This window comes from Chionomys nivalis, chromosome 11 (assembly GCF_950005125.1).
Source record: "Chionomys nivalis chromosome 11, mChiNiv1.1, whole genome shotgun sequence".
In the NCBI taxonomy this organism is placed as follows: Eukaryota; Metazoa; Chordata; class Mammalia; order Rodentia; family Cricetidae; genus Chionomys; species Chionomys nivalis.
In genome coordinates this window covers 78,406,050-78,425,338 of record NC_080096.1, presented here as the reverse complement: position 1 = coordinate 78,425,338, position 19,289 = coordinate 78,406,050, and the positions used below count along the sequence as shown (strand labels likewise).

Genomic DNA, 19,289 nt, shown 5'->3' with positions numbered 1-19,289 from the left:
ACAAACTGAGCCATCTTCCAGTGCCCAGCACCTTCATTATGGGGAGGATGGAATGAAGACCTGGAAAAGAAAATCACCCAAGCTAAGAGTTAGCACTATATGAGGTTATGGTGAGGTCGTGTATGCAAGCATCAATTACAGCTCTGATATCACAGTGGTCACCCCAAGCCTGCAGCTGGCCTCTTCATCTGGAAAGCAGTTATGTAGGGGCAAGAGAATCCTGTCTATAATACAGGACAGGGGAGAAGAACGAAGATGGCAGACTGTGCTCACTTAGAGCTGGAAACAGAGCATCACGATTTCCTAAGTAAAAGGAGGGAAAACCCTGCTGAGTGCAGGTGAAAAACAAGGAGGAGAGAGAGAGAGAGAGAGAGAGAGAGAGAGAGAGAGAGAGAGAGAGAGAGAGAGAGAGAGACTGATTGTTTCTTCCTGCTAGTGTAAACAACTTAAAGATGACATGCTTGCTTTATCGCCTTTGGTCTCCCATTTGATTCCTGACAGCCATCTTCCTCCGCTGCATGCAGGGCTGTCAGGTAATTCTCTAGTTGGTGTCACAAAGGAGTCAGAGAAAGGAGAACACTCAAACAGTGTTCCCCAGACCTGCAGGCTTCTGAAAGGAGCGATTGAAGTTGGTTGACTCTATCCCTGCTTTCAAGGAACTCTCATTTGCCGAGGCTGCATGATATTTCTGTGGGTATGTGCAGAGGAAGTCGAAAAGGAATCTTTAAGAGAAAGACTGCCAATGCCTATTTCCTCTGAAGCTTGAGGGAATGGAGAGAAAAGAAGACATCAGAGAGAATCTTTCTAAGCCCATAATAATTTCTGAATCCTTAATTTTCTGTCCTTTGTTTTGTAAAGTCGGGCCAAACCCAGGAATAGACCAAAGATAAGTTTTCTATGTGTTATTGTTCTCTCAGTAAGAGGAGTCCAGATTCCTAGTCTCCTCTCCAAAATAAGAAATAAAAATCTCTCTAGAAAGGCTGTGCAGGTGCTTAGAGTAAGCTACCAATGTCCTGCGCATTATGAAAACTTCACCGCTTGCTAGAACTTAATGGTAGCAGAGAGGGAATGAAGTATAAAGGGTTCTCATGGGAGAGCGATTTGAGGCGCTATTGGCGATGATTTTATTCATTTATTTTTTTCACCTAATTAAAATGAATGCACTTCCAGCCTGTGTCCAGCAATCATTGTTTCTGTAACTTTCCTGAAGTTACCCTGACTGGGTGTAGTTTTACTCCTACAAACATGGAGATGAAGAACACTGCTGATTACCTGGGAAGATACATAGCTATGCAGTGGCCATGATGACACTCAATAAATGGTGGCTTCAGTGCTCCACTTTCAATTGTTCAAGTTTTTGGCTTGGGAAGAAGGAGATGCAGTTGAGAGGAGGTCAAGAATAGAAGACAAACACGGGTGTGTTTGGCCTGCGCCGTGGAAGCTGTGAAGTGGTAGCTTTTAGCACTGGTTGGAAAGTAGACTCAAGGAAGGATTTTTATACCAGTGAGAAGTCCTCTTACTCAGGCATTCCCATGCCTTGAATCCTAGGTAGATCTTGTGGATCTGGTAGTTCTTGAAACCTTTTTAACTGACCCTGAGGTCCACTGAGTTTAGGGAATTACAATTGCGAAAGCCCTCTAAAGAACCAAGAGCACCTCCTCAGACAATTACCTGTAACCTGGGGCAGGTTCTAGAACTATGAATGGACAGCATATGTCCAGCCTGTTATTTAAGTTCCAATCATCCAGCTTCTTTAGCTGGCCCTCCATCTGTGTCTGGGAAGTGTCACTCTGTCTGAAGTCTAAGACTCGGGGGCTTGTGGGTACTCTGCCTAATAGCGCATTGTATCACCCTCCAGAGAGGATTCTGCAGTTTTAGGGCTATTTAAACAAAGTTGGCCTAGAACTATGGCCAGATGATAAATTCTTACTTCTAACTGAGAGTTCTCTCCAGCGGTCTGTGGTTGCTGTTTCTCAACTGACTAGGGATTGCAGGTAGGTGCTGCTGATTTGAGTTGGAATTTGAGAAGTACTTTCTACTGTCTTCAAATTTGTACGTGCCTAGCAGCATGGATGAGGCAAATGTGAAAGTGGGGAGTGAAGAAAATGAAGGAAAAAACCCAGAATGTAATAAGAACTGAAAAAGACACTACAACCTTGTGTTTCAGTAGCAACAGCTGCTACTGAAACACATGGCCATGCGGGATAGGGCGCTGTACTTCTAGCTCCTCTGGGTGTGGAAAAGCTTCCTCCACAAGTGCATAGGAAGGGAGGAGCCTCACTTTCTAAACTCTAGCATGATTACTACAAATCCCTTAGCAAACAAACTCCCTGTATCAAGGAACACCTGAAGGCAAGTATTTACAAGTAGGTTTTATTTTAAATACTTTTCTATTGCTGCAATAAGATACCATGATCAAAGCAACTTAGACATGAAGTTGTTTATATGGGGTCCCCAGTTTTGCAGGGTTAGAGTTTGTGGGGACCATGACAGGAGAAAAACAGGCATGGTGCTGGAGCATTAGAAGCAGTTGAAGATAAACGGGAATAGTTTGAGCTTTTGAACCTGGTGTGATGGAGGAGTTACTTTTATTTAATAAAGAAACTGCCTTGGCCCATTTATAGGCCAGCCCTTAGGTGGGTGGAGTAAACAGACAGATGCTGGGAGAAAGAAGCCGAGTGAGGGAGTCGCCATGATTCTCCCACCAGACACAGACGCAGGTTAAGATCTCCCTGGTAAGCCACCAGATTGTGGGACTACACAGAATATTAAAAATGGGTTAATCTAGATATGAGAGCTAGCCAGTAAGAGGCTGGAGCTAATGGGCCAGGCAGTGTTTAAAAGAATACAGTTTCCCTCGTGGTCTTGATTTCCTTGCTCATGTTCTCCCTCCTTCTGCTCCTCATTTGGACCTTAAGAGCTCAGACCGTTGCTCCAAATTGAGACTCTGTCTCTACCTCGATCCATCGCCAGATGAAGGTTCTAAGGTGATATGCAAGATATTCATCAGTATAGGATAGGGTCATTTCAGGTTCCCTCTCCTTAGTTGCCCAAGGTACCAGCTGGGGACATATTCCTGGACACCTGCGAAACCCTCAAGAGTCAAGTCTCTTGCCAACCCTAAGATGGCTCCCTTAGATAGGATATATACTTCGCTGCTCCCGTATCCTCCCTTCCTATATCCCAACCATCCCAATCCCCCGAGCTCCTCCCATCCTCCCCTTCTCATGTTTCTCATCCCATTTCCCCTTTGCCCCATGCCACCTCACCCGCAAGTTCCCAGTTTTGCCCTGCAATCTTGTCTACTTCCCCTCTCCATGCGAGGGATGCACCTACCCACTGTGACAGTGGAACTGATTTATTGGGAGCCCACCAAGGCCAGCTGGTCTGGGACTGAATAAGCATGGGTTGATTCTGGACTCTCTGAGCATGGCGGACAATGAAGGCTGATGAGAAGCCAAGGACAATGGCACTAGGTTTCGATCCTAATACATGAACTGGCTTTGTGGGAGCTTAGCCTGTTTAGAAGCTCACCTTCCTGGATGTAGATAGAAGACCTTCGTCTTCCCGCAAGGCAGAGAATTTGGACTGCTCTTCAGTATCGAGAGGGAGGGGGAATGGTGTGGGGGGAGGAGAAGAGGAGTGGGGATAGGGGGAGGGGAGTGGGGGGAGGGGCAATATTTGGGAGGAGGGGAGGGAAATGGGAAACGGGGAGCAGGTGGAAATTTTAATTAAAAAAGAATAAAAAATAAATAAAAAGGAAAAAAAATAATCACAAAAAGTCATAAAAAAAAAAGAATAGTTTCCGTGTAAATATTTCGGGGCATAAGCTAGCCATTCGGGCGGCTGAGTGCCGAGGATGCAGCCCCACCGCTCATATTACAACACTGGTGACACACCTCAAACCAACAAGGTCCTAATCCTTCTTAAACAGTTCCACCAGATGGGGACCAAGGATTCGAATATATGGTCTATGGGGGTGGGTTCCCATTCAAACCACCACAGGTTTTTAATTTCATTTATTATAACACAGGTTTTTTATTTCATCTTATTATAAAAAGTTGTTCAGAAATGAAAAATTAACACCTCCCATGGTGTAAATACACACAGTTGCTTCTCACAGACTGGGCTCAGTTTGCTCTGGCTAGCATTACAAGTTCTTCTTGACATGTGTTTTCCTGCCAGATCATAGACAAGGACCCACACCGTGGGTGGTGCCCTGAGGAATTTGATCCAGCTCTGCTGCGTTTGTCATTCAGGGGAAACTTAGATCTTAATGATAGCTGGATCTGGATTTTATGCTACTTCTTCCTGCTTCCAGCCTTCTCCAGGGGTTACCCCACTACCAAAGGGATTACAGAGCTGGCAGTAGCAGGTTCTCAATAACATCAGTAACAAGGTCAAGTGTCCTCGGCTTCTTGCAGCAGCACAAATGTGCTGATTCTCTTCCTGTTTCCTGAGGGCATAGGCCTGGCCAGGCACTTCAATGGGTATTTTCTTTTGAGACAACTTTATTTGACAGTGACAAGACATTTAGCTGAGCATGATCTTGAAGATCTTGGGGTGCCTAGTTCCTATTATATCTACAAATTTAGGTCCTACACCTAAAGCTCAAGTACCATGGCAGAGTGGAGCAAAACAGTTATAAGGGCTGGAAGATAAGAACAGGACAGCAAAGCCACACCCTTGAAATCTCAGCAGTTCTCAGTAGTCCTCATTGTCCATTATGTTCAGCAAGACCGGTTTTGTCCCATGCTTTTTCAGTCCCCGGCCAGCTGGCCTTGGTGAGTTCCCGATAGATCATCCCCATTGCCTCAGTGTGTGGGTGCACCCCTCGCCGTCCTGAGTTCCTTGCTCGTGCTCACTCTCCTTCTGCTCCTCCTTTGGATCGTGAGACTTCAGTCCAGTGCTCCAATGTTGGTCTCTGTCTCTGTCTTCTTTCATCGCCTAATGAAGGTTAATATTCAGGGGGATGCTTATATGTTTTTCTTTGGGTTCACCTTCTTATTTAGCTTCTCTAGAATCACGAATTATAGTCTCAATGTCCTTTATTTATGGCTAGAAACCAAATATGAGTGAGTACATCCCATGTTCCTCTTTTTGGGTCTGGCTTACCTCACTCAGGATAGTGTTTTCAATTTCCGTCCATTTGTATGCAAAATTCAAGAAGTCATTGTTTTTTACTGCTGAGTAGTACTCTAATATGTATATATTCCATACTTTCTTCATCCATTCTTCCATTGAAGGACATCTTCCATACTTTCTTCATCCATTCTTCCATTGAAGGACATCTAGGTTGTTTCCAGGTTCTTGGCAATGGGTTCTTGATCCTATTGCACGTAATGGCTTTGTGGGAGCCCAGGTAGTTTGGATGCTCACCTTAATAGACCTGGATGGAGGTGGGTGGTTCTTGGACCTCCCACAGGGCAGAGAAACCTGCTTGCTCTTTGGGCTGAGGAGGAAGGAAGACTTGATTGGGGGAGGGGGAGGGAATGGGAGGTGGTGGCGGGGAAGAGGCAGAAATCTTTAATAATTAAATAAATTAATTAATAAAAAAAAGTAAAAAAAAAAAAGAAATCTCAGCAGTGTAGCTGATGAAACAGACCCTCATAACTGCATACCACTTGGCATGCCTATGTGAAAGAGGTTAATTTTGCAAACTTCCAGACATATATAAACATCTACACACAATCAAGAGATTCTGGGAGATGCAAAAAACAGTTTTCTTTAGGCACAAGCTACTTGATAGTTTATACAATTCCTAATTCAGCCCAAACACATGTACCTACAAACACCATTAAATGGACTCAGTAGGGTATGTGCGTATGTGTGTGTGTGTGCGCATTTGCAAGTATTAGAAAAGTAATTGAAGAAGAGATCACAAATTTGAGACAAGTATAGGGACATAGAAGGAGTTTCCAGGGAAAGGAAGATGTACACATGATGTAAATATAGTACTTTTAAATAAAATCCTAAAAATATGAACAGAAAGTTTCAACTAATAAGAACAGTTCCTGCCGGGCGGTGGTGGCGCACGCCTTTAATCCCAGCACTCAAGAGGCAGAGGCAGGCGGATCTCTGTGAGTTCGAGGCCAGCCTGGTCTACAAGAGCTAGTTCCAGGACAGGAACCAAAAAGCTACGGAGAAACCCTGTCTCGGAAAAAAAAAAAGAAGAACAGTTCCTATGACAATTTCTCAGAAAATTAGGAAACAGTCAGCCTCAAGACTCAACAATACCACTTTTGAGTGTATACTCAAAGGATGCTCATTCATACCACAAGGACATGTGCTCAACTATGTTCACAGTCATAGCCAGAACCTGAAAAAAACCTAAATGCTCCTTCAACAGAAGAATGGATAAAGAAAATGTGGTATATTTTGGAGTACTACAGAGCAGAAAAAAATAATGACATCTTGAAATTTGCAGGCAAATGGATGGATCTAGAAATCATCATATTGAGTGATGTAGCCCAGACCCAGAAAGACAAATATCATATGTACTCACACATAAGTGACTTTTAGACATAAACCAAAGAAAAAACAGCCTAAAATTCACAATCTCAGAGAACCTAGACAACAAAGAGGACCCTAAGAGAGACATACATGGACCTAAATAGAAAGGAAAAAGAGGCAAGCTCTTCTGAGTAAATTGGGAGCATGGGGATCATGGAAGAGGGTAGAAGGGGAGCAGAATAGAGAAAAATGTACAGCTCAATAAAAGCAATAAAAATGTAAATCCAATTCACCTACTCTGCTTTTAGAATTTTAAGTGCATTTCAATTAAACAAATGCAACCCAGTTTTCATGCATTTACAATGTCTTTCAAACTGGTAGTTCTTCAGTATTAACAATTGGATCTCATTTTGTTTAGTCTTGAACTTTCTAACGATGTATTTGACTAAACACTGTATGCTAGAATAAATATCGCTAACTTTCACATCCAAAATAAAAAAAAAAAATCCAATTTCCTGCCTCCAACGCTCAACTCCCAAGATCAGAGGTGTTTTCTTCTATACCCAGTTTCTGTGGTGCTCCTGAGAACAGAACCCAGCGCCTGCTGCCTGCAGTCTACTAACTGCCCTATATCCCCAGGCAGTGGACTTCACACTTCAACTGACTTATTTCATTCATCTATAGAATGACCTAGCCATACTTGTTCACCATCATGCTTCCCTTACCTCTTGGTAATAGCACATACATGAACTTTCTTAAGATTTGATTTTCTCATCTATAAAATGGCATTACTGCTGATATGTATAGGAAATAATTTACTAAAAATAATAGACCAAAACACGGAAACCTCAATAAATCATGTATGGTTTCACCGGTTCCTTTACTTTTTCTTCCTTCCTTCTGCACCTGTTGCTATCATGAACTCTTAAAAAAGCATGGCTGAAGACTTAGGGATTGAAGACTCTAGTTCTAGGTACCTGGGTGTTTGATGGATGGGAATCTGAGGCTCCAATTTGTCTAGCTAAACAAAATGATATCCAGGATTAGCAGACATGGCTTATGACTTTCAAGAACCACATGAAACGTGAGCTGGCTATCCCTCCCTTTTCCCTTCCTTCCTGGGAGCCTTGCCCCATTCTTAGTTTTCACATAAGCTGACAACGTGTTCTTCCCTGTAATCTCCTCCATAGTCTAGTACAGTTGGATACAGGCACTCCAGGAAGATTCTGTTACCTTCACCTGTGGAACCCCAGCGGACAGTCTAGAGCCTCCAGGTCATGTTTTTCTCGAAGTCGATCTGCTGGGCTGAGGAAAGCAAGCTCAGAGGTCCTACAACTCTGGCATTGTTCGTGTCTTCTAGAGGTTGGCTGCCCCTCTCAGGTCATTCTGGCTACAAATTCTTCTGAGGCTGATTAAGTACGGATCAATGTGTCTGCAGTGTTTACTTTTCCTGAGTAGCAGGTCCTATGAGTGCAGCTGCCAGCATGCAGGGGGCTGTGTGTGCAGGAAAAGCTATCTTTAGACGAAAGGCAGAGGACAGTGGAAGTAAAAGCTGTACCACAATGTTCCCACGAGGTCAGGACAACCAAATTCATCATCACGTTGAAATGCCTGGTGTTTCCTCTTCTAGAAACAAGATCAGTTTGCGGGCCACTGCACTGGAAAGAGATCTGAGTGGCATGGGGCTCAGGTACAGATACGCCACATTGAACTACCCATGGCTGAAGTGGTCATACGACAGCCTCACTTGACTGACAATTCCCTTTGCATATTGAATCTTCACAATGGCCTAAGGAAGAGCAGAAACACAACTTCTGGACTTGTTATCCTTTAACCATGAGTGGCTACACTCACAGAAGCAAAGGCAACGTAGCTCCAATCTGTCAGGGCAAATACTGAAACCTGCACCTGCTAATTCTGAAATCTCTGCACATACTAAAGGCAATGAGTGTTTTGTCTGGAAATAATTTCAAACTTGCAGGACTGTTGCGAGGATTAGAAAAGTTAAGAGCATCCATACGTCACTGCTTAGCTCTGCCTGTTAGCATTCCATCTCATCTGCTTCTGTCCTTCAAGGATGCTATTTTTAACCTCGGGGGAATGCTTTCCTTCTCGAAACTTTAGCTTTTGTTTGTGTTCAATGAAATATTTGCTTGAATTGTGCACATATGTGTGTGTTTGTGTTTATGCACACACGTGTTGATGCACACATGGTTGCTGTCTGGGATCATCAGGAAAATGTCATGGATCTATTCACCTTCACGCAAAGCTTTGCTTCCAATTAAAAAGCGCTTAGCAAGAGAAAATCCCAGCTTAAGAATCCCCAGATGATGGGACTGGGTTGCAGCTCACTGGTTAAGAACATTTGTTGTTCTTGCAGAGGACCTGGGTTCAGTTTCCAGCACTCCAATAATAGGTCACAATCACTTGTGTCCTCTTCTGACCTGTTCAGGCACCAATCACTCATATAGTGTACATATGTCTGAACATACATGCAGGAAATACTCATAAATAAAAATAAAATAAATGAATCTAAAATTTTTAAAGTGTATTTTAAAAGTTTTTTAAAATAAAACAAGCAACTAAAATTAAAATAAAACTAAAGACAAACTGACTCATTTGTGCCTGGATTCTCTCTGCTGAACTAATAAGCAGCTCTTTGTAATGGGCATCAAATTGTGAATCAGAAAGACCAGATCTCCAGAAGCAATTGAATTGCTAGCATACGAGCATGGTCCCCAGAAGGAGAGGGATTTACTCAAGGCCACTCAGTCACAGCACAGCAGCGAACTGAGAGTCTTATATTAGGTACTTGTATATCTGAAACAATTCAGTTGCCCAACCAGAATCAGTGTGTCTCCTGGTCAGCGCTGTGCCTCGGGCTGGACTCACCATCTGCACGTTTCCTTTGGACCTTCAATTATATGCTAGCTTACTCTGAGCAGCATCACTCCCTATGTGACTGCAGCCTAGTTCCCCAGGAGATTATGCCCACTCTTATGATGGGGCTCAGACTCCGTTTCCCACATGGCCCATTCATGTTTCACGTGCATGTGTGTGTAACCAGCGTTACTAGATTAAGCATGGGATTCAGGCTTGATGGCATGGTATCAATATCCCTGAATGATTAAAGGGCAAAGGTGGCCTTGCTAGGATATAGGCTTTCCACAAGTTACTAAACTGGTAATGGTGAGGTACAGACTTAGACACACGTCTGACTCCAAGTCAGCATTCCTTGCTGTATGCAGATTTCCAACTAACAAGGTAAGATTCTGCACAGTGTCGGGCTGTCATTTCAACTCCATCATTAGCTAATTCTGCAGACTACCGTGACAATGGCAAGCCTCCAACAACTGTTATCTCAGATGGATATTTACTTGACCAAACACAGAACTGTTTGCTTGTCAAACGTACTCTTTAGACAGCAGCACCATCCTACAACATGAGGTCGATCCATTTCACCAGGAGCTGTGAAATTTTCTACCTGTTCTCTGGACCAGGTTTACAGAAGTCAGGGAGCTATGACCTGTGGATAAATTTGGATCAGCATGCTGTGGAAAATCAAGCTTTATTGGACCACTTTTATTTACAAATGTTCATTTATATGTTGTCTATGGACATCTTTGTGCAATGGCAGGGAGTTGAATAGTTCTAACAGATATAGAGCCTGCAGTGGCCATTTACCAAAAAAAGTATTAACTGATCCAAGATTTAGGAAATACTCTCTCTCTCTCTCTCTCTCTCTCTCTCTCTCTCTCTCTCTCTCTCTCTCTCTCTCTCATACACACACACACACACACAGCATTTCTTCACCCACCCTGTGATGGCTGAACTTTCCTGCCTTGTAATGAAGTCTACCTGGTCAGTAATTCACCTTTCTCCAACATTCTTTATAAATAGCTTGAGTTGTATTTGAAAAATTTCTTTTTTCCTTAAGTGCAATGGGTAAAGTGAGTTGTTGTTGTTGTTGTTGTTGATGATGATGATGATGGTAATGATTTAGTTTGAAGTTCAGAATGATTTAAGTGAAGGTGAAAACACAGAAAGAAAATACATTAGTATGAACCTTTGGATGCCTTCTCTTCATGGACTTGCTCACTGTGTGAGGAACGTCATAATAGCTTTATTTTATACAAAGGTTAGAGTCCAGAAGTTAAAGTCACCCACTACTGGAAAGATTGCTTGATATTCAATTCAGGTCCTGTTGAACTGAACACCGATTCTATGTCTCTCACAAGAAGTGTCAAGAGAGAGAGCTGTGTACCTGGCAGATGAGTCTTAAATATTTCCTCTTCTCTCATTCCTTGTTCATCAGTCTCAAGTATATATGATTCTATTTCAACATTGTGGGCTTCAGTATATGCACCCAGAATGGCTCATATCCTAACCTTGTGAAAAGAACACACATTCAAAAAGTCAATCTTTCAATATCAATACTCAGGTACTCCCTCAAATCTTAGGCATGGCTTTCTTTGGTTAACTGAAGTAGGAAAGTAGAGAGGGCTAGGGCCTCATTTTCACTCACTAGGAGCAGAAAGAAGAAAAGGGAAGAGGATACCCACTTGTCAGAAATAGGAATGGAGGATAAAGAAGAGAGACAGAGAGGAAAGAAGCAACCACCATGCGCTTTCATAATCACTCCAGTCATTGTGTCATTTCTTTCATTCAAATTTCTCATCACTCATTTATTCAAAACTGCTACTCAGCATCCACTGTGGCCTATGCCTGCATTTGTTCTGGGGCTGAAAGCTGGACATGGTCTTCTTATCATCAATAATTCTCAAAGTCTATGGAGAACATAAACTTACTTTAAAACATGTGTATAAATGTCAAAATATTATGGTATGGAGTCTATAAAGTGAGAAGAATAAAACAGGGAAATTCTCTGTGATGTGCGATAGTTTTGTAGAAGATGCCATTTAAGTGCAGATATCAGAGTGAGTGGGAACAGTCAGAGCAGAGAAGACCATTCTAGGAGCAGCTCTGTGTGTGTGTGTACGTGCGCGTGCTCACGCACGTAGTGAAGGTTTTGCACGCCAAAGGAAGGAATGCTGGGATGAGACTTCCTATGACAACAGAGCAAGAAGTCTTTGGAAAGCTGTGGAAACAACAACAACAAAAAACACTGCTTTGGTTTAGAGACGGGTTATTAAACTCATGTAAAATCATAAGTGCAAAAAGAAGGTTACAACATTGTCTAAATAAGCAACATACTTCCCACTTATATCTGAAGGATAATTACTCTGGATGCAGGCTAGGGGATGGGTTGCACTATATGGGGAAAGACCTTCGAGGAGAGGCTTTTTGCAGATTCTAAAACAGTGGTTCTCAACCTTCCTAATGTTGTGACCCTTTAATACACCCTCATGTTTTGATGACTCCCCCCACAAACCATAAAGTTATTTCATTGCTACTTCATAACTGTGATTTCACTACCATTATGAATCATAATGTAAATATATGAAATACAGGATATTTAGTATGTGACCCTGGTGGGGGTCACAACCACAGGTTGAGAGGAGGCAGGAATCCCAAACCACAACAGAAGAGAAAAGAATGGGAATATAAAAAAAAAATCACCATTATCATACTTAACCTTTTGGAGCTAATTGCCAGATAATTCTTTCATTTAAGAAATGAGAATGTTAATGGTGGGGGCTCATATTAAGTGGATGAGAAGCGGCAAAGACATGTCTGAGATTTAAATAACTTTTCAGGCTAAACTCTAAAAAATTGAAGCCCCTACGTTTTCTCCATCTGATCCTTCACAGAAAGCAGGGATAACGAAAGTGTTCATACTGGCTGTACTTTGCTTTTTCATCGCCCATCATCTTTGTCATTAGCACAATAACCCAGTGCTGGGCCCCTTGGAAGAACTTAGCCAGTGTAATAAACCATTGCAGACTGAACGCTCTTAAACAGCCCTCGTCAGCCTCCTCTTAGTGCCTGAGCAAACAAGGTCCAGATACAGGAAACAACTTGTTCCAGGTCACACAGTACAGCAGTGCCAACCACTGGTATCCACGGGTCCTACTGTCCTCAAGGAGTCCCAGAAATCTCATTTTCTTCTGGGCACTTCAAAGATAACAGTAGTCAAATGCCACTTGCTTCTTGATTTGGCAAAGAGCACAGGTTTTATTTTTAAATGAATATGAAGAGGGCACAGTGAGTTAATATGGAATCCCAAATGCTACGCGAGAGCTGTTTCCTCCAGCACAGGGATTTGCCTTTCCTGGTATTTTTATCTATTTCTCCTTGACTGGCTCACACATGCTGGGAGGACCACAGGGAACTTATGACTAACTGCATTTGCTAAGGAGGAGCTTGGATGGCAGCCACAGAAATGGGGGGCGGGTAGTGCTGGGATGTTGGGGAGGAGAAGGTGAGAAGCATAGTCCACCTATGCTGAAGTCATCCCTGTGTCCGTGGCTCACACTTTGAGAAACAGTGAATGGAAGACCTTGAACAAAAGATTCAAACAGTCAGAGCCCAAAGCAATCGTGTTCAAAGGAGAGGGAGTCCCACTGACACACAGGACAGAGAGAATGGAGCTCCAAAACTGGATTTCACCAGACCGTGCTCTCCCTGCTACTGTTCCAGGTTTCAGAGAATAGAAACCTGGGAAACTGGATCTGAACTAATGTCAAATAGTGGCTTGACTTGACAAGAAACGTGAGATTCAGATTCTCCCATCCCTAGACACACACTGGACATAAGGGTCCTTCCTTGGTAGTTATTAAGCTCTGTTTCAATGCCTTTATTCCATCCTTATATCTGCCTAAATTATTTATAAATTATTAATTTAATCTTTAGAACTCTCTTCGTGACTATTAGTCTTATATCCTCATTTTATAGTTCAGGGAGTTAATACACAGTAATGTCCAAGTCACAGGTTTAATAAAACACTAGTAAGCATCAGGGATAGAATTCTAACTCAGGTAGCTCAGTATCAGAACCCATATTATTAATACTGTCTTCTTCTGTTCTGGCAGTTCTGGGGCCTCTCAGACTTTCCTTGGTTCACTTTAATACCATGTATTTTCCCCTGTAATGTGGTGAGTGTTGCAGCCTCATGACATCCTTTATGTAGTATAAGAAGAGCTAAGAGGGACCATAGCCCTTGTGTGCAGAACTGTAGCATCTGAAAATTTGGACATTGGATGCTAAGTTCATTTGGCTAGAACAGAAGCTTTGCTATGTCCTGGTCGAGACTGACAGCCTCACAAGGTCAAGAGCAGTATTAAAAATGCAATATCAAGACCAGTGTCACCTGCCTGTGAACCAGCACAAAAGGGAGGGAAGTATACTCCTGGGTCTAATGGATTTCTTGCCTCATTTAACTCTCTTCCTCACTGTGTCTTTTTCCTTGCTGATTTTCATCAGTTAATTGCTTCATATTTTTATATAGTAAAACCTCCACATGGATAAGGATTTTGAAACTTTCAGTTGATTTTGCCCCCCATGTGGCTGGCGTTTGTAGAAGTGTTTATGCTATGTAGGTAAGGAGGGGAGAGGAGAAGGAAAGACAAACTAGGAAATGCGGAAGGACGGAAGGAACGGGTAGAAAAGGAAGAAGAGGGAGAAAGAAGGGATGATGAGAAAAGAATGAAACGAACGAAGGAAGAGAATGTGGCAATAAATAGAGACAGAGGGATAGGAGGAAAAAAGACACAGATTAAAAAGAAATGGGCAGATACCTGAGTGAACACGGGATCCTGAAAGAAGAGAGATGTGCGCCAGAACCGAGTAGAGGAAGAGCCCTGCTGCTCGTGGGACACAAGTGAGAGGGAAGATGGAGGAAGAGGCTTGGGCACTGCTTCAGTGGGCAGGGCTAGGGAAGGAGGACACTATCCTGAGAGCACAGCCCGGTCTCCTAGAGTGTCTGGGGGCAGTGGGCCAAGTCGTTTGTTTGCATCCTCTTGCTTGCTTTTGCTTTCCTTTTTAAAGTTCAACAATTTATAGGGTGCATGCTCAGTGATGGATGTTTTTCCAATCAGCTGCAAATAGCCCAGTCTTTCTGAGGAGACCCACCATTCCCTGGTTCTCATTTTAGCTGTGGGATTGGAGGAGGGAGAAGACAAGTTAAGAATCATTGATCACTAACTTCTAAATCTGTAGTGCAATAGATCCCTGAAAGCTAGAGTGTAGGGTGGACTGTGAAGCAGGATCTATTATTGCAAGGGTTGTAGAGGCTGAAAATTCCTCCTTGGGGATGTGTCGATGGAAGCACTTCCCATATGGAGCCCTTTTTCATGACAGGTATCAAGGGTACAGAGAATAGAATCGAAGCAATGAGAACTGAAGTCACATTAATAATGTCTACCTCCATTTTCCCCTTACACTGTGATGATTTTTATATAATGTGTTAAAAATCAATAGCCAACTCCAAATGGCAGCTGCAGCCATTACAAGGCCCATTCTACAGATGAAGGAATGTAAATAACTTGCCTCAGGGCAAAATGTGCTCAAAGGTGTGTGATTCATGCCATTGCTATGAAACATCTATCACGAACAGATGTCCCTACCCCAGGCAATGCTTCAGCTCCATTCTGTGCAAAGGTGGTGGAAGGCAGACATGCTTACACCTTCAGAACCCATCAACACCCATGATTAACCATAGTTATCATAATGGCAGTCAATGCAAAGCAACAGGCAGGCCTTTACCTGTAATACAGGATCCTCCTTTCATGGAGTGGTCAAACCCTGTTGATCTGTACCAACCCTGGGTGTTTAATACATGCTTACAGCCCAGGGTTTCTTTTGCAAACACCACTTTTCAGTTGCTAATTCCCTAACCTTAAGCAGTACTCCAAGATGAGGAATTGCTTTTGTATATGTTCTCCAGAAATATGCTGTTTTCTTGTATACTCCATGGGATCATCAGAGAACTACAGACTTTAGCTGAAGGTGCAACCCTGTAATGATTCTTCTTCCAGCATATTGATATCCCTTATATCGACTGTCATGGTGATGAATAAATGTTGAAAACCCTCTTTAACAGGTCATATAATGCCTTATTGACAGGGGCCAACTTCAAAACTGTTAGTTTTAGGTAACCAAAGCATCCTGGACAAGTGTTTAATTCTAACCACAGAACCTATATATTTACACTTTTGCTGATAATTTTGCAAAATTAACTTGGTAGCCCATGCTAAGAACCTGTAATATGGATTACCCTGCACACATCTAACCTAAATATGATTTATTTTTAGTGCTAGTTTCCTTTCAGCATGATTATTGCTATTTCATTTCCTATACTGAAATTTCAATATGAATAGATTTAGGGGAAATTGCTTCTAATTATTTTGGGGGATGATGCAGGGCAGGGAAGGGAGTAAGTAAGGCGTGGAATGGAAAAGGCAGGATTGACAGTCAGTAGTGTGATCAGTCCTGGATGCTGGGTTCAGTGCTCATTGTGCTGAAACAAATTTACATTTGGTATTTATCGTGAAATCTGCCTCCTGGACTTTGTAAATACATGTGGCAGTCCTGGAACTTCCCAAGGGCTCGACTGATTACCTTTGCTGCGGCGGCGGCTGCGGTACTGCTCTGTGTAGAAAGTCAGCTGTGTTTCATCATCTGCTTCTGAGCCCGATGTCCCCTTGGTTCTCCCAAAGCTGAGTCCCCCTGCAGAGAAGCACCATCCATCAGTCAGCCTTGCAGGACTCTAGAAGCATTTTAAACCCCCAGCCATCCTGAAGACCCACAGCACTTCCTCACGTTTCTCACTGCTGATCCTCAGTGACCCAGGAGTCTGCATGATTAATGGAAGTAGTTGAGATTGGCAGTCAGGCAGGACTGGGTTCTAATCATGGTTCAGCAGCTTCCAAGCTATATGACCTTGAGGTGCCATCTCACCTTCCTAAACTCTTCTATTTCTACAGCAGCGGAAGTAACTCTTAGCCGTGTGGATTTGATTTGAAGATGAGGAGGAAGCACGGCATGTAAAAGAGGAGGCCCACAGTGGGTGCTAACAATGGAAAACTACCATTTCTATATACGATGAGCTTAACTCTAAAATTCCCCAGACAGCTTAATTTCACATACATTTCAACCAAAGGCTTAGAATATGGCAGGCTCAAAGCCTGACACGGAGACACAAAGATAAACGCCACTCGGCTCTTACCAGGCAGCGTATCATAAGCTAGTCAGGGGGACAAATGGGATCCTTCGGAGTCTTAAGCCTAATTCATGGCTTATGTTTTCCACACAACGAGATGCTAGGAATACGGGAAGAAGCAATTCATTTTAACTCGGGGGGCCGAGGAAAGCTTTATGGAGGAGTGAAGATTTAAGCCATGGTTTGAAGGATAGATGAGGCTTTGGCATCAGAAAAGGGAGTTTCCAGGAGCCACCTTGTGAAGCATCGCTGAGAACATGGAGCTGGGCAGATACAGGCAACATCAAACGCAGGACTGACTAAAAATAAGGTGCTCATACCACACTGTGGGAGGCTTGAGTGTTCCACCAAGGTGGGTATCATGCTGGGGTCTTTCCTCTAACTGTCACAGAAAGCCCCAGAGCAAAAATGCATTGATTATCTGTGTGAATCAGAAAGGAAACTCTGAGCTCCCAAGGGATGGAATGTGTGCCAGGCTCAGTGAGCAGCTAGGAGGCTTTGTGGTGACCCAGAAGGAGAGATGCAACATGAAATGGGACATGTACAGAGTGGATGGGAAAGGGGGGCAGACATGAGAACGGCTGCAGAGATGGATTCGGAGGAACATTCGGGGAGAAGGACAATGACTCACAGACGATGAATAATGGAAAGGGGCTGGCAAGAACTGTGCCCGGACACTAACGTTGCTGATTCGGAATGGAGGAGGGCAGGAGCTGCTCTTCTTAATCTTCATGTGTTTTGAGTTCTGTATTTGCTTATTAATTTGTTAGTGAGAGAGAGAAGGAGTTGATGAGTTGAGTCAAGTTTTTAAAATATCTTTTTATGTTGGTCATTCTGGCCTTAAAGCCTTGATCCCCCTCCTCTGCCTCCCCAAGTGCTGGGATTACAGGCACAAGGAATTATGCCTGGCAATATTCTTAGAATTTTTTAAAGATAAGGTGTTGGACTGATCTAATGGGAGTTCACCAAGGCCAGCTAGACTGGAACTGAACGAGGATGTGATCAAACCGGACTCTTTGAATGTGGCTGACAATGAGGGCAGACTGAGAAGCCAATGATAAAGACACTGGGTTTTGATTCTACTGCATGTACTGGCTTTTGGAAACCTAGTCTGTTTGGATGTACACCTTCCTAGACCTGGATGGAGTGGGGAGGACCTTGGACTTCCCACAGAACAGGGCACCCTGACTTCTCTTAGGACTGGAGAAGGAGGGGGAGAGGGTTTGAGGAGACAGGGAGGGGGAGGTAAATGGGACGAGGTGGAAATTTTTAATGAATAAACAAATAAAAGAAAAAGAAAAAATAAAGATAAGGTATTGAAAACTATGGATTAAGACACTGAAAAATTCTATACCTAGAGAAGAATGAAGGAGGTCAGAGATGCAGAGCATGGTGAGGGTAAATGTGTGGATAGGGGAAAGAGGCACATTTTAAGGACTGGGACTTCAGTTGTACAAATCACAGACTATCTCTAGAGAGACTGAAGTATCTGTTAAAATTGGTTTTCCTGGATTGAGAAAAGTGACTGTAGAATAAGGAAATAGGGAGGCTACTCTGCCCTTTAAATTTTTTGTATCTTTTTAATCAAACACCATACAACCGATTACCGATTCAAAGTTGCATCTGAGGAAAGGAAAAGCATAGATTAGTGGAGAATGTTGTTCAATTCACAAAGGGATTTACTCTGTAGCTTTCTTGGGTGGGGTTTGAAGGGACATCCATCACACTGACGTCACGCTTGCATACATTGTCCACACCATGGCATTGTGCTTGTTCACTCCAGCGATGTTGCTGGAAGATTTGTCTACATGACAGCATGGGGATAGACTCACTAGGGAGGTGTAATTTAATTAGAAATCTAGATAATTATTCTAGTTTGATTTCTGTGTCTGTGATCAAACACTGACAATTCAGAGAAGGAAAGGATTTATTTCAAGTTATAATCCATCACTGAGGGAAGTTGGGCCAGGAACTCAAGAAGGAATTTGAAGCAGAAATCATGGAGGAATGCTTATTTATGGCTCACTTGCTGCCTTGTTCAGGTTCAGGTAGCTTCTTCATACAGTTTAGGACCATCTGCTTAGAGAATGGGGCCACTCGCTTGGGCTGAGTTCTCCAACAGTAGTTAATAATCAACACAATCATGGACATACACACCAGAGACAACAAATACGATGAAGACAATTAAAAAATTGAGAAGATGTAATGCTTAGGAAGACCATAATAAAGCAAAGACATAAGAACATGTTGGGGCAAAGCTACTTTTCTGAAGGGACATAACTGAAATTTAAGAGAGTTAGTCTTCAGGGCTTAGCTTTCTTGTCCTGAATATGGGGTCCTTAGTCTTCAAATTGGCCACTGTGCTCGATAGTTTTACACAAATGTAACACATGCTAAAGTCATTTGAGAAGAAGGAACAGCAATTAGGAAAATACTTCCATAAGGCTGAGCTATAGTCAAGTCTGTAGGACGTTTTCTTACTTAGTGGTTGATAGGGGAGAGCCCAGTCCATTGTGGGTAGTGCCACTGCTAGAATCATGGTTCTAGGTTCTGTAAGAAAACAGGCTGAACAAACCATAAGGAGCAAGCCAGTAAGCAACATTTCTTCATGGCGTCTGCATTGGCTCCTACCTTTATATTCTTGTCCTGTTTGAGTTCCTGTCCTGACTTCTTTCAATAATGGACTACAGTGTGGAAACGCAAGCCCAATAAACAC

At 42.9% G+C, this 19,289-nt stretch overlaps 1 protein-coding gene across 5 annotated transcripts in view; it reads right to left on the bottom strand.

Moving 5' to 3' along the window:
- Astn2 (astrotactin 2) overlaps positions 1–19,289 on the bottom strand; it is a 987,955-nt gene that overhangs the window by 637,697 nt on the left and 330,969 nt on the right. For all 5 annotated transcript variants that reach the window (XM_057784267.1, XM_057784266.1, XM_057784268.1 and 2 more), the window contains one exon: positions 15,973–16,080. In XM_057784267.1, the coding sequence (XP_057640250.1) occupies positions 15,973–16,080 (108 nt within the window). The remainder of the gene's footprint in view (positions 1–15,972; positions 16,081–19,289) is intronic.